Source organism: Periophthalmus magnuspinnatus, chromosome 13 (assembly GCF_009829125.3).
Source record: "Periophthalmus magnuspinnatus isolate fPerMag1 chromosome 13, fPerMag1.2.pri, whole genome shotgun sequence".
In the NCBI taxonomy this organism is placed as follows: Eukaryota; Metazoa; Chordata; class Actinopteri; order Gobiiformes; family Gobiidae; genus Periophthalmus; species Periophthalmus magnuspinnatus.
In genome coordinates, this window is record NC_047138.1 from 28,561,133 (window position 1) to 28,577,675 (window position 16,543).

The 16,543-nt window shown below is 39.3% G+C and overlaps 1 protein-coding gene across 1 annotated transcript; it reads right to left on the minus strand.

The window, feature by feature from the left end:
• Window positions 1–1,847: 1,847 nt before the first annotated feature.
• Window positions 1,848–10,079, minus strand: LOC117379712 (interferon-induced protein 44-like). Its single transcript, XM_033976402.2, has 9 exons — window positions 10,040–10,079; window positions 8,497–8,544; window positions 8,379–8,402; window positions 8,262–8,295; window positions 7,429–7,633; window positions 7,166–7,315; window positions 5,129–5,300; window positions 4,731–4,831; window positions 1,848–2,501 (listed from the first exon to the last, which is right to left on the minus strand). The coding sequence occupies exons 2-9, from the start codon at window positions 8,540–8,542 to the stop codon at window positions 2,340–2,342; spliced, it is 894 nt and encodes a 297-aa protein (XP_033832293.1). The 5' UTR covers window positions 8,543–8,544; window positions 10,040–10,079; the 3' UTR covers window positions 1,848–2,339.
• Window positions 10,080–16,543: the final 6,464 nt, after the last annotated feature.

A 16,543-nucleotide genomic window follows, 5' to 3' on the forward strand; every position in this document is an offset into this window, starting at 1 on the left:
TACAGCCGAAATCGCAATGGTAACCTATGGCAACAGACGTCCAGAGACGGTGGCCATTTTGTGACTGTGACTGTAAACATTACTCACGGACTTTTTTTTATTATTATTATTATTATTATTATTATTATTATTATTATTATTATTATTATTATTATTATTATTATTATTATTATTATTATTATTATTATTATTATTATTATTATTATTATTATTATTAACAATAATTCTACTCAAGGACTCAAAAACTACGGTGAATGTTTTATATATATTTTCTTTAATGTACGTATCACAGTTTACATTACTTACTTCACAAAAACAAACTAAATGTCTTATACCTACTTCCTGGCTGGATATGGGAAGCAGTCATGGTATATGTAGGTACTTCCATAACTGTTACCAATGTTTTATGATTAGACTAATGACAAAAATGACAACACCTTTTTGTTAAAGAGAAAAATACCTTGCTCGTTTGTAAATTGTCTTTGCATTTAAGTGGAGTTTTTGGTGTTGATGACATATGTAGAGGGGTTTTGTTTTAAAACGCAGCACTGCATCCTGTATTTTTGGACTTTTCTTATTAAATTTATTTTCACAAACAGACACTTAACTGATGTAAATACCAAATCAAGTCAGAATGAGAAAAACATGAAAACCTGCCATATGCACTTTAAAGCTGCACTATGTAACTTTTCTGGGGAAGGGTCAGCCAGTCTCCATAGAGATGTTATCATCGTGTTATCATTTTGCCCAGTTACACAGTATTATAAACTAATCTATATCCATGAAAGACAAGCAGTTGGAATGTTACAGGTCCAATCTGTGGAGAGGTGACCCTGCTCACAGCAAGAATGCATATTTTGCTATTAAAACACCAGCAATTCAATAAAAGTAAAAAAAATAAATAAAAGTAAAAAAAAAAAATTAATATATATTATATATATATATATATATATATATATATATATATATATATATATATATATATATATATAAATATAATGGCATTTCCATGGAGACAACAAGGCGACATACCCACAATCAGAAATGTTGCTTAGTGACTTAACTTTTTTTTATTCATATTATCTCTATGGAGGTCAACAGTGGCCACCCACCCCCTGGTTTTCCCATAGACTTTGTGAAAGAAAATATAATGAGCTACGTGGTAACTAATGACCTCAAGACCTATACTTATATTTAAAATCAGTTTCTGAAACTTTATAAGCTATTTTTTAAAATTCACAGAATCTTAGGGGACATCTGCATTCCTATGTAATACATTGTCTGTTTTGACTATTAATTGTGGAACTTTTCTACTATGCCACATGTTTGTAAACCTTTATTATAAATAATTAATTTATTTCAAAATTTAAAAAAAAGTTATATTAAAATAAGGTTGAGCTCCATTTTGCTCGTTCTACAGTCACAAAATGGCCGCCCCCTTCGCCATGGCAACCGTTCCTCTGGTTGTATTTATAGCCCTATTGGAAACTACAGCCGCCGGGATTACCGTAAACACTGCACGTGCCGCACGGGGAAAAGATAACCGTAATATAGACCAACTTCAAAAACGTACAAATATGGGTGGGAATGGTGGTCAAAATTTGTATTCAAGAGTTCAAGAGTTAAAATTGAAATGAATAGTGTGTTTGTAATTCAATAGTTTACGTTACAATACTTAAAAAAAAAAGAAGAAAAGAAAAGAAAAGAAAAAAAGTATAGTCAACTCGACTCAAACTGGACCTGTTTTTTTTCCCATCACACATTCCTTAAATGTGTGATGGGAAAAAAAAGTAATATAATTTTGTATGTCAATAATAATAATAATAATAATAATAATAATAATAATAATGAAATATCTAGTTTTTTGTTAAGCCAGCAGAGGGCAGCAGTTTTCTGAAAGCTTTCAACAAATTTCAACTGGTATACAACATGGTACAAACTTGTTAATTTGAAGTCTTTGTAACATGATATTTTAATACACGGGGGTTCAGCTTCCTGTTACAGGGATACTTACAGGCAACATTATACAAGCAGCAGACTTTTCAGTAACCAAAAGACAGCATATTTGTTTTATATTGTTGATTGCTAAGGTAATGTATCCAATTTTTCATTATTATGAAACCTATGAAACCCCACTGGTCATTATTAGCAGTTGTGCAGTTCTCTAAAATACAATACAACAATAATACAACAAAGCAATATTAAGTAATCCACATCATAATCAAAGATCATAATCCTTGTGTATGTGTAAAAGTGATTGTACATATACTTTAATATTTAGTTATTTGTTTCCTTTGTGATATTTAGTAAAATGGAAACAAGTGAAGTAATTCAGACTTCTATAATGTATCGATATAGTCGTCTGCAAAGTAGAGCATGTTTTTGAGAATGCTCAGGATCAGCGTGTCCATGTTGTCCTCGTTTTCCAGCAGCTGACCGTAGTTCTTCACTGGGAAAATGCAGTTCACAGGAATTCCAATAGTAGCACTGAACTGTCCCAGCTGCAAACACAAGTACACACATCAAGTCACAGCTTATCCTGGTGTCTGCATGGGGGTTATACAGTAAAGTCCACGATACAGGGTCATTTGAAGGATTTAAACCCTGATTTGCTTCTGTTCAATTTTTTGGGAGGGACATTTTTTATCTTCATTTTCAAAATAATAAGGTGACTTTATGACTCAGCTCTCATAAAGTTGACAATTCTACTTCCTGTGTCATTTATCTCCAGCCTTCTGTGCATTAAAACCATTCATCTAAACTACTGCACCACATTTCACAAATAACAATAACAACACAGTTTTGACTTGCATCTAAAGGAGAAGTGCAATGCTCTAATATTTGGAACATTTTAGAACATTCTAAAAGTTGTTTTACTGTAGACAGGATACAGCTGACATGCGCTATAGTTTTGATCGCTCACAACCATAGACTGTATAAAGATACACAGTACTATACATAAATATAGACAGTCTATGCTCATAACTTTTTCCTTGGGTATTCTCTGCAGTCTTTGTGCTCTGGGATTGTGAGATTTAAAGCCTCATGATTCTCCTCATCTCTGTAGTGTGCATGTTTTGTGTTTAAAAAAGACTGAAAAATCCTGTATTGTGTGGCGGGCTTTAGGCTACATCATTTTACTGTTTAACAGTAATAATAGTAATGCTAAAGCTGCACAATCTAACTTCTGGTGGTGGAGGTTCTGCCATTGCTTATTACTTAACTGGAATGTTTCACAGTATGGCTTTAAACACATCTATGGGACAAGCAGGGGACACCAGCACGATCACAAGGAGGCCTGTTGTAAGGACCATAGACTATATAAAGAAGTGGACTAGGGGAGTGTGATGTCACCCATAGTGCACGGCTCCAGTCAAATGAAGCTCATTGTGTTATACCAACTATCAGTTATAGGGGCCAATTTGGAGCAGAGTTCCATATTTGGAATTCCAACAGTGAGTATCATAGCAACCAAAGAGCCAATCCAGAGCTAAGCTTTTGAAAATAACACCCTGGCAAACACCATGGCCTTGGATTTGGAGGAGCTGATTCTCATCCCAGCTGCTTCACACTCGGTTGCAAACCGCCCCAGTGCAAGATGCAGGTCCTGTTTTGAGGAAACCATCAGGACAACATCATCTGACAACAACAGAGATGAGATCCTGTGGTCCCCAGACCGGTCCCTGGCTGCGCCTAGAAATTCTGTCTATGAAAACAATGAGCAGAACTTATGACAAGGGGCCACCCTGGCGTAGTCCAACATGCACTGGGAACAGGTCTGACTTACTGCCCCAGGCCCCGGACCCCGTACTCCTAAAGCATCCTTCACAGGATAGCATGAGGGGCACAGTTCAATGCCTTCTCCAAATCCACAAAGCACCTGTGGACTGGTTGGGCAAACTCCCATGAACCCTCAAGCACCCGATGGGAGTATAGAGCTGGTCCAGTGTTCCACGACTGGCACTAAAACCACACTGTTCCTCCTGAATCCAAGGTTCGACTATCGGTCGGATTCTCCTCTCCAGTACCCTGGAATAGACCTTTCTGGGGAGGTGGAGGAGTGTGATTCCCCTGTAATTGGAACACACCCTCTGGTCCCCCTTCTTGAACAGAGGGACCATCACCAAGGTCTGACCCCCTTCCCCACGCGATATTGCAGAGATGTGTCAGCCAAGACAGCCCCAGAACATCCAGAGACTTAAGATACTCGGGATGGATCTCATACACCCACAGAGCCTTGCCACTGAGGAGCTTGCCAACCACCTCAGTGACTTCAGCCTGGGTAATAGATGAGTCTGCCTCCGAGTCATCGATCTCTGCTTCCTCCAATGTTACAGTGGTATTGAGGAGATCCTCAAAGTATTCCTTCCACCGTCCGACAACATCCTCAGTCGAAGTCAGCAGCCCTCCACCCACACTGTGAACAGTGTTGGTGAAGCACTGCTTCTGCCTCCTGAGGTGTCGGATGGTTTGCCAGAATTTCTTTGAGGCCGATCGATAGTCCTCCTACATGGCCTCCCCAAACTCTGGGAGAAGCTCTCCCAGAGGTGTGAGTTGAAGACCCTGCTGACTGAATGTCCTAGACACGGTCAAAGGTCAGATGACACGAAAACAAAGTCGATCATCAACCTCCAGCCTAGGGTGTCCTAGTGCCACGTGCACTGATGGACACCTTTGGATTAAAATTTTGATTTAGTAACTTCAGTGAGCCAATAGTGATAAACACATACCTTTTGTTTGAGGTATTTGCTCCTGTACACATTCTTCAGATTTCTTTGGACCTCTTCACATGTGAGATCAATGTGTGTGGCCACGGCAACCTGAGGAATCCCTGTAAACACCATTTTAACCATTTAACCACCAGTGTGTCTTTATAAAAGTCATTACATCATATAGTCTACAGGAACAAAATACAACAACAGAATGAAGCTCATCTTTTCTCTATAATATTTCTTACCCTTCTTTCAAAATAAAACTGCATCCTTTTGACCAATTGTAGGAGCAACTGAAGATTTCTCTTCATAGACCAAGCAAAATGCTGGTTAAAGCTATCCTCAGTCAGTGCTATAATGCTGTGTAAATAGACTGTATGTAGAAGACTATATAATATAATATAATATTGTCTTACCCAGGTCTCGAGCTGCTTCTCTGATTTCCCTCATCTTTTGAAGCACAGACGGCTTGATATCTGGAGAATTTGCATTGAGCACACACACTAGGATGTGCACTTTGTCATTTGCAGTGGGACTGGGGTTATAGTGCTGAGTGTTGGTCTGCGACAGCGTAGAAACAGGGTTGAACTGAAACATGACAAAGAGAGTGAGTAGAGTAGCATATAATTCACCATTTATTTATGTACTTGTTACGACCCCAGGCCTTATGCTCTTTCCCATTTTAGTATCTGTTTGTTATGTTTTGTATGTGATTGTATCTATCCCCTTTGCCCATGAAATCCTATCTGTGTGAGCCCTCGCTGGTGATTGGAGGACTGTTTTCCCACCTGGCCAGTTCTGTGGCTCACCTGCAGCTGCCTCCCCTATTTCAGGAGATTCAGCACAGCTGTTCAGGGAAGCTGACTGTTGTGGCCAGTATGCCATTCTGTCTGTGTCTCTTGTCTGTTATGTCATTAATGTGGCAGTGACACTGTGTTTTGAGACACTCGTATTTAGTTCATATAAAATGTGTCTCTCTGTCATGGTGTCCTTTGGGGGGTGCTCTGGGAGTATGGGGGCTGGGGCTCTTTGCTAAGGGCTGTCCGGTCACTGTATGACTGGAGCAGGAGCTGTGTTTGCATTGGCAGTAAGTCAAACCTGTTCTCAGGGCATGTTTGACTCTGGGGCTGTCCTTTGTCACCGGTTCTGTTCATCATATTTATGGACAGAATTTGTAAGTGCAGCCAGAGACTGGAGGGGGTCTGGTTCAGGAACCACAGGATCTCATCACTGCTGTTTGCAGATCATGTTGTCCTGATGGCTTCATTGAGCCAGGACCTGCAGCACTGGGGCAGTTTGCAGCTGAATGTGATACGGCGGGGATGAGAATCAGCTCCTCCAAATCCGAGGCCATGGTTCTCAGCCAGAAAAAGGTGGCTTGTCATCTCCGGGTGGGTGGAGAGTCTCTGCCTCAAGTGCAGAAGTTCAAGTATCTCGGGGTCTTGTTCACGAGTGAGGGAAGGATGGAGCATGAGATTGACCGTTGTGGTAAAGAAGGAGCTGAGTCAAAAGGCAAAGCTCTGGAATTACCAGTCAATCTATGTTCCCACCTTCACCTATGGTCATGAGCTCTGGGTAATGACCAAAAGGATGAGATCACAGATACAATCGGCCGAAATGGGTTTCCTCTGCATGGTGGCTGGGCGTTCCCCTAGGGATAGAGTGAGGAGCTCGGTGACATGGGAGGAGCTCGAAGTAGAGCCGCGACCCGATTCCAGATAAGCAGAAGAAAATGGATGAATGGATGGATGTTGGATGTATCTCTTGTTTTTCTGTTGCTACTGTTTTTGTTTATTATGATTTTGTCCTGTAATTGTAAAATTTGTTTCTTAAACTTGACTTCTGTTAATCTTTTGTTTGAACTTCCTACGTTACCGTTTGTGTAAATATTTTAGATCCCTGTTGTTTAGTTTACTTTTTAGATTCCTGTTCATTAAATTACTTGTTTATTTTACCATTTTTTTTTACATCTTGTTTTTTGTTACCTCCCTGTCTCGAGACAAGACCTCTCAAACAGAATTAAATAAATCTTGAACTGTTCCAGGAAATATCTTTTTGCTTGGCTTTCCATATAATTAACAAGATTTTTATTGTCTTTATTGCCTGACGGACTCAATCTCCACGCGTCACTTCAGAACCATGCTACAATTTTGCTAAACATGCAACGACCCTGCCTTGTACCTGGAGGACCAGAGAAGGCCCAGAACTGCCTGCAGACCCCCCTGCAGACCCCCCCTGCAGACCTGCCTACAGGACGAGAGACGCATCCATCCATCTTATGCTAATTCTGGTGAATGATCTTTTTCCCTTTCATCCCCTTATCCTAAATGCTTACTATTTTTGTTTGATTTTATATATAAACCAAACTATTTTTTTGTGTTTATTTTAATAAACATCATCATATATATATATACATTATGTATGAACTGTTTTCATATATTTTTGAGTTGTACCATGTATCCTTCCTTCACGTGGCCCATCATGGCCAGTTTGAGGTCCTCAGCTCGAACTCCAACACTTTCACCACTCTCCAGACCCATGACGTCAGTGAACACAAATGGATAGTGCGCTCCATTTCCTTTTCTGATTTTGTGGGTTTTGTACTACAAGACAATAATATATCATCTATGTCATAACATATTATCTATAGACCATGTGAATTTCATATTAGAGTTCACAGATACTAACAAATCGCTCTTTTTTTTATGTGACCTACCTCCACAGTGAAGCTCTTGGTGCCATCAGTGGAGGCGTTGGGTGCAGCAATAATGGATGGCCTGCCTTGGACCGCAGAGCTCACAGCGTTCACAAAACTGGACTTCCCGGCTCCCACAGGCCCATACAGAAGAACACGCACATTCTGCACCTCATCTCTCGAAGGTTTGAACTCCCTCACATGACGCAGCAACTCATTTTTGCCCCTGAGATGAGATTAGATACTGTACAGTTAATGTTGTAAACAAGCAGATGGCCGGCCTCTGTAGATCTTTATTGTCAGTTACAGCAATAGAGTCGGCTTAAAGGCAGCGTCCAGCAAATCTGTATATCGTTCACACCTCCTTTCAGAAAAGTTACATAGTGCACCTTTAACTAACAGGCTACTAACAATAGTGTTTCTTTATAAAAGGCCAAGCCAATAGCCAGTAGCTCAGTCGGTATAACATTTGCTCATTGACCCAAATATCAAAGATCCTCCAACTATGGTCCAGATAAAGCAAAGCTCAAGATCTGAAGATGTGTCCCATTTTGATAAAATACAAGGAAAAAAATTGGATACAAGCCCTTTAACAGCACCCGGACCAAAGCAGAACCAAGAAAAAGTGTGAACGCATCTTTCCTGCATTGCCTCCCATGTCTGTGTATACTGATTTAAGAATATGTGCGTGAACTGTTCCCTTTGATTTGAGCGATTTAGAAAAGCATGTTTGAATTATGTGATTTTTGACCATTTTACCACATAACATATAATATAAACGTATGATATAAAAACCTATAATATATCAGATGTCTATCATAATACAGCTCTGTCTGAGGTCACATGCAGCTCACCCCCAGTTGACTTTCGCCCACGGCTCCTCAAACACTGCAAAGAAAACATTGGGGTGAGTATGTGTCTTTAGTTTTAAAACAAAAACATAAATGGTATTAAATGAACGAGATTCTTACATGGAGGGTCACGTTTCGGTGGAGCTGTAAAATAAAAAAATTTAAAAAAAGAAAATCAGACAAAGTTAGAAGTAATTTGAAAGCCATAAGTCACAAAATATATGTATGATTTTCTTACGTGGGGAGTTGTTGCCTCCGAAAAATTTCCCAATAAACGAAAACATTTCTGTATAAAAAACACATAATCTTAAATCATCATGAAAACATCATATAATTATTCATGTTTCTGCATAAACTGGATCAGTATATATATATATATATATATATATATATATATATATATATATATATATATATATATATATATATATATATATATATATATATATATATATATATATATATCATATATATATATATATCATATATATATCATATATATATATATATATATGTGTGTGTGTGTGTGTGTGTGTGGGGGTGTGTGTGTGTGTGTGTGTGTGTGTGTATTATATATATATAATAAATATGTAAGTGAAAATAATCATCATCATGAATTTCACAAGTAGTGGGTGGCCTTGAGGTCAGAGGGACCAAAACATTGTATAAATAAAAGTGAACCAAGAGTGAGACTGTCCAGGAGCCTTCTTAAAACCAATGCATAGCATCCGAAACACATTTTCATTTATGTTTGGTTTCTTTTTTGAGAAAAGAAGTAAAATGCATATTTTTTTTACAGTTTACAGCTCCTAACTGTGACTTTTATCTGAGTCTTCCAAAGCAGTAGCAAAAACAAATTTGGGGGGACTAAAAACTAGAAATAGGCTTTTCCATAAAATGTTGTGTGTTTAGCATTAACAAAGTTTGGAAAAATGGCAAAGTGTAATTAGTGTGAAGGTTGATAATAGGATTCTTGTTGTTGGGTTGGTTTTCCTGTAACTGCAGTTTCCTGTGGGGTTGGGTTTCCTGACATTATCAAGTCAGTCATTTCTGTGACACATTCACTTGGTGACATTTTTTCACTAAAATCTGCCTTTTACCCCTCACTGGCATATGTTTGAAATTTAGGCTATTTTCCAATCTAAACATGTCCAGAAGAATTGGCAAAAACACTCAAATATGAACAGAAAAACTAAAACAAGAATCACATTTCAGAACATGTTTGTACAGATCTAAACTACAGGTTAACAATTTTTATGCAGAATAATTGATTTTCTTGTGACAGTTTGATAAATGTGTTCACTCAAATTGTGATTTCGATTCAGTTGGAATAATTCTTGCAACCTAATGCATTTCAGAAATGCAGGTGCATATGTAATGTTTAAATTTCAGATATAATCTCCAGAAATAAATATTTCAACATTAAAGTCCAGTATGTGTCTTTTTCTTTTTTTAAGCATGATTTTTAATTGCTGTTGTGTCTATTGCACAAACAGACTGCAACTGCAAACAGAAATATAAGTATCTACTTTCAGCAGTGCCTACAACTTTAAGCTTGTATCTTGATGTACTAATGTTAAAGTTAATAACCTGTGAATATCAGTAAAAGGCAGACACATAAAATACAATAGGAGACATTGATAATCAAAGTCAAGGACAGAGATCTGAGTTTCTGCCACCCTGAAGCACACACACATCCACACATATACACATACATATACACACATACACACCAGACATGAACATAACACAGAATTAGGATTGACTGAATTGCGACGTACCTGCAGTTGCTCTGTCTTCAGTCTCTTTGGTCAACAATGACCAAGCTCAAGCTTTATATGCTTCTGCTGGAACCCCCCCCCCCCCCTCACAGGCCCCACCCGTGAAATCTTGTACTTTCACTTTTGTTTAGGGTGGGGTTAGGGTATTACAATATATCTGTGTCCCAGTACAGATATATTGTAAAAGCAGCTCTTAAAGTGAAAATGAAACTGCTGTGGAAACGATCACCCCATATCAAAAGTGAAAGTATTTTGTTTTGATGTTTGAGTAACAGTTTATTATTAGTCTTGAAGGGTATGTCAAGTAATAAAGCTTCTAAGTTGCATTACAAATACATATATCAAAAATATGGAATGCATATTGATTGAATAAAGTTTCTTAGGGCCATCACATATACATATATATCTTTTGATACTGAAATCATATAAGTTTTGAATATTATTATGTAATCACCATTTTTATACTGAATTTATATATTCTTTGAATGTTGTATCTTTTTGGAGGTTGTCTAACAAGCACCATACTAAAAGTTGAATACATCTACTAACACTGAAATTAGGTTAAAGGTAAAACGTGAATTATGGGAGACAGTTGGTCCCTTGCAGAAACTCCTTTAACCGAGTTAAGGCAACATTGTAGGAGGTGAATCATGTCGCCTGACAGCCACTATGTTTATACTAGAGTGGAGCATCTTGTGATAATACTGAAACTATGCTAAAAGCAATATTGTGTGATATGAATTGGGGAAGGCTGTTGGGGTCTGTAGACGCTCCTTTACAGGGTGGTCGGATGAGACTCAAGGCCGGAAAAATAGACGGGTGCAGCCTGGAGAGATGAGTGAGGCCGAAGGGAGGAACCTGGGCGACAACCTACTCAACATAATATTTGCATATTCATGTTTCATGTTATATTTTTATGTTACGGGGCCAGGGAAAAGCAGACAGACCGCCTGCTGCACACACGAGGGATAGATCATATGACCCCGGGTCCTGTATTAGATTGTAACTGTCAGGGGAATAAACTTTTAAGATTTGAACTGATCGAATCCAGTCGTCATTTTGATAAGAACACGCCTAACAATTGGTGACCCCGACGTGATCAAAACTGACGCCGTAAACAACTGCGCGAGGGGAGTAGGACTCCGCGCGCCTCCGCTTGGACGGGACTTCTCTCCAAGTGCGGCCGCCAACTCTGAAAGGTGAGCAGAAAGCCTGTTGTGATAAGGAACCGAATTTCTGCTATTGGACATATCAAAATTAAGGAGAGAGGTGCTGCCCAGTGGAGGTGAACATGTATTAAAGGCGCTATTATCGTATAAGAGCGGTCCAGACAAGGTGAGCATATATATATATATTTTTCTCTTTTAAAAGTGTTAATATCATAATAAGAGCAGACCCGGGGTCATATGATGTGGTGAACTTGTGTGATGTGGTGTTGTGTTGTGTTGAAGGTTTTTATCTGATAGAGGACATGTTGAGATTTAGATCTTATGTGTTGCTCAACTTGGTGAACTTGGTGTGTTTTAGATTGTTATGCAATTGAGTGTTTTGCCCTGCCTGGTGTAATCTTTGAGACCTAAGTATTTTTGTGCAGCGACCTGAAAGTGTTTGTGTGCTTACGTGCTAATATTGTATATGTTTAAATTAGATACAGTACTGAGCTGAACTCTATAGGTAGGCGACCCGGCGTGGTGCGCTGAAATTAGATAGGCTACCCGGCGTGGTGAGCAAAATAGATTAGGTAGGCGACCCGGCGTGGTGCGCTGAAATTAGATAGGCTACCCGGCGTGGTGAGCAAAATAGATTAGGTAGGCGACCCGGCGTGGTGCGCTGAAATTAGATAGGCTACCCGGCGTGGTGAGCAAAATAGATTAGGTAGGCGACCCGGCGTGGTGCGCTGAAATTAGATAGGCTACCCGGCGTGGTGAGCAAAATAGATTAGGTAGGCGACCCGGCGTGGTGCGCTGAAATTAGATAGGCTACCCGGCGTGGTGAGCAAAATAGATTAGGTAGGCGACCCGGCGTGGTGCGCTGAAATTAGATAGGCTACCCGGCGTGGTGAGCAAAATAGATTAGGTAGGCGACCCGGCGTGGTGCGCTGAAATTAGATAGGCTACCCGGCGTGGTGAGCAAAATAGATTAGGTAGGCGACCCGGCGTGGTGCGCTGAACGTGTGTGTGTGTGTGTGTGTGTGTTTATGTGATAAGATAAATTGTGCCCGGAGACGTATAGTCTTTTGAGAAACCAGTAAATTGTGCCGCTCCCCGACAAGGTGAGCTGATTGTGTTTAACATTTTTTGGGTGATAAAGTGAGTTATACCAGGCAGGTGCAATAGTCTAAAGTGGAGTTTTCTTATAATTGTGTAGGTTTAGGGTCACCGAGTTGAAATAATACAGTACAACATGGACGGATAGTGTGCATTCTGACTAGACATTTGGACTGTGGGGGCTTGGGGCCCTGGGCCTGGGACCCACTCAGCTGAGCAATATTTGGATAAACTGGCAGGGACAGAACTTCTTCTTTTGGAATCACTGTGGGTGGCTTGGGTCTCTGACTTCTCTTTTTTAGCCTTGGAGTATGGAGTATTGGCTGGAGCAGAGACCACATAGGCTGCATTTGGGGGAGGAGAAAATAAAGGTGAAAACCTGGGGTCTAGAAGTGTCGAGTCTTTAAAACTGAAATCACACATGTCCTGCTGGAACCCCCACCCCGCACAGACGTCTTGGCCTCTGCGTTGGGTGGACAAGGTCAAATCTGGTGGGACCTCTGTGTGGTGAAAGGTTTGGATCCATACATTACATTTATACTAACATTTCCATTCCCAATAGTCCAAATTACAGGTGTGTAAATCAGACTTAGAGACGGACAGAATTGACAATGTACAAACATAATTGTACCGCTACTATGACAAAAGAAACATGGACTGACAGACTTGTATTAGACATAGTAAAGTGACAGGAAAGTCTTGTAAAGTAATGGGAAAGTTCTTAAACTGAGCAAGACAGTGTTTAAAGAGTGGGAGAGTTTTTAAAGGGTGCAAACGAGTTGCAGATTGGAGGCATCCTAGGATAAGATATTATTATACTAAAATATTGTTGTACTATTAGATTATATCATAATATAATTCAGTCTAAAATATGAGAGATTTGTGTAATAACTATCAGGGCTGCTTGTGACACCATTAAAGTTGCAGTTCAGCACATTTGTAACTATCTCTATCGAGCTAAAGAATGAAATGTGGACACAGAACAAATGAACAGACATAGTTATAAAATACAATCTGAACCCATGATCAAAAATGTCAAACAAAATTGTACTGATGATAAATGATGAATAAATACACTTTATCCCATATTGGTGCCTCTGTAAGTGGTTTAAAATGAAAGCAATTTACTAAATAATGATCCCAGCAATATAATTAAACTTGAGTTTAACCACACCTACATGATACAAGACCAGTGGTTAAAGTGCCACAGTTGATGATGTTTGTACAATGCAAAGAAGGAGCAGTATGTTTTAAACTCATCGGACAATAAAGATTTATTTTAGCATTCAAATAAACATTAGAAGAATTTGTGTTTAATTAGATCATGCTGAAATTTAAGTAGACAATTCAAACCATGTCTTTATAATTATTGGAAATTCCTCACTTTAACTTTAGGATATTGTAATATAGATACAGATTTCTTATGCAAACTGTTTACACATTTTTTCAGGGGAAAATGAACAACTTGTCTATGCAAGATAAATAGATTTTAGTTTTGACTGAAGTGGATTTGAGGTGGGTCTTTGGCCTGTTGTGTCTGGGTGGGCGTGGTCTGAGTGCAGTGGCTCTCTGGGTGCACCGCTCCAGCTCTGAACTGAAAGGTCACATGACCTGGACTGGCTCTGCTCTGCTGTTGTCTAAAGACTGTCTGAACATGGCTGCTGCGTCACTGAGAAACATGAACTGAACTAAAACCAAAGAAAGTCCTGATGGCTCTGAAACTCATCTGTGGACTGGGCTCCTCCACTACTGGTCACATGACAAATGAATGAACTGAATCAAAAGCTTCAAGTGCTCTGCTGCTCCTCTACAGGCCCCATAGAACTGTCTCTGCTGCTGCGTTTGGGCTGTGTTTACCTGGGCACTCATGACTGGAGCCTGTTCTCGGATCCACACAGTCAAAGATTTTGTTTTTAACTTAATTTCAAAATTTAGAAGTGTATTCATTTATTTGAAATAGTTTTCCTCCATTCCTGAAAATAATCATATATCAATATAACATTATTTAGGCTGTTTCTTTTCATTGTACATTAGCGCTGTTAAACTGGGGCTGCTACATAATGCATATGCAACGCATTTGAAATGGCATTTAGAATGGCCACAATTAACAAAATTAGAAACCAAAGTTTTTAGACAGTAGAATTTCCAATGTGAGAGAAATATGTAGCTTTATTATGTGTGAAATCTGAGACCGCTGGGGTCTGAAAGGCTTTAAATAGTTTGGTGTAAATGTTTAGTTCATATACTATGATACTTTATATTAGATCAAAATGTTAATGCTCCTGAAATGTGTTTGAACTTTGTATTTTAAACTGAATTATATTATCAGAACATAAAACAGTGGCTTTTTAATGCTCGTAAAACAATTGAGCTAACAACAACAACTAAATAGGGTAGTCACAATAAAGCCATTTCAATACATCTGACATATGAAAAACAAAATGTTCAGCAGTATGAATGTGTCTAAATTTAAAGATAATTAAACACTAGGAAAAATCTGAAAGAAATAAGTCCCATTTAAATCTTAATCAAAACCTGGTTTTAAATAATGTTAAGTATTTACAAATAGAATAAATTATTGCTGTGAATGAAGGTTTGAATTATATGAATGTTGATCAGATAAAATAAAGTTGTTAAAAAGGGGGAGGTTGCAGGTCATATAACTTAAGGCTAAACTGGATGAGGAGGTTGCAGTTGATATAATATACAGCTAAACTGGACAACATTAACAAAGGACAATTATGGTTTAGGCAGTAATTATGGCATCTGATACACACTGATGCCTCTCAATAGATACTGAAGGATCTACCACCAGCACTGTACAAAAAAACTAAACATTCAATAGAGCTGATAGACACTGGCAGGTTATTGACTCAAGCTCAGTATTTGGACTGGCACAGATATGACAAATATGTACCAAATATGTAACCAACAGGACAAATAAGTGTCACAATAGACCACCTGACAATTGACAGACTGTTACATATGGCTATATTTTATAGAGGGGGGCCTCATCACTTGAGCAAATGGGGAAATAAAACATGAACTTTACCAGAATGACATGGTTGGATGCTTTGCCATTAGCGCTGATGGCAACGTGATCCACAGCCAGCATTCTTGATTTCTCTTTACATGAGATCTTAATTAGGAAAAGGATGGACACTCTTCTCCAACCTGAAACAAGTGTCCTTAAAAATCTTCAAATTCATAAGGTCTTGATTACAAAGCACTGACTAACTTAAGTCTATAGTTCTCTCCCAACAGGTCCAGAGTCTCTGAGAACCCCCTGGTGACTGGTAAGGGTAAACTAACCTAAACTGAATAAAAACAGCTTAGAATGTATCTGACCTGAAGCCTATTCTGTGAACCGCGAGGATTCTCTTCTGTGATCAAGGGCATGATTAATCATTATATTCCTACTCATGGCTTTCCAGCTCTGATTAGGTCTGATAATGGTACACATTTCCACAGCCATGCTCTTCAAAAGGTTGAAAAAAATGCTTGGTCTGGGTCATAAATTTGGTTCTGTGTATCATCCTGAAAGTCAAGGACGGGCTGAACACTTTAACAGACAAATTGGCTAAGATCTGTTCTACTTCAGGGCTTAATTGGCTCCACGCCCTACCCCTGGCTCTTCTGGCAGTGAGATAGTCTATTAACAAAGTTACTGGTTTCTCTCCTTATGACTTGCTCACTGGACGTTTGATGCCAGGGCCAGGGGCTACATTGGTACCACAGGAAGAGGAGCCCCTTCCAAATCTCCAGTACAAGCCATACTGGAATCAATTGCGGCATCTGTTATCTAGTTTTTCTTCTCAGGTGTCGGAAGAACAGCTGGAGGTATCCACCAAGGAGGCTGCTCTGCCTCCACCCTCTGAGGTCTATCTGAAAGTTCTGTCTCATAAGTGGTCTGAACCATGCTGGACTGGCCCATACAGAGTGACTGCTCACACCGACAGGGCTGTCCGGTTGGAAGGCAAAGGCCATAAGTGGTTTCATCTAACACAGACCAGACCGGTGGACCCTTGAATCTTTGGTGTTTGTTTGTTTGTTCCCTTTTTACATATTTCCATAGGTGTATTTTGTTTGCTCCGGTGACGTTCGACGGTTTTAAACTCCAGGTGTGGTGTTAGGCTTTGGTCTCTCCTCCCTGTACATGGTTGGGTAATACGTCCTGGCGGAAGGTTAAGTACACTCACACACACGCACAGCTGTTTTAGATTGCATGGAGCTCCCC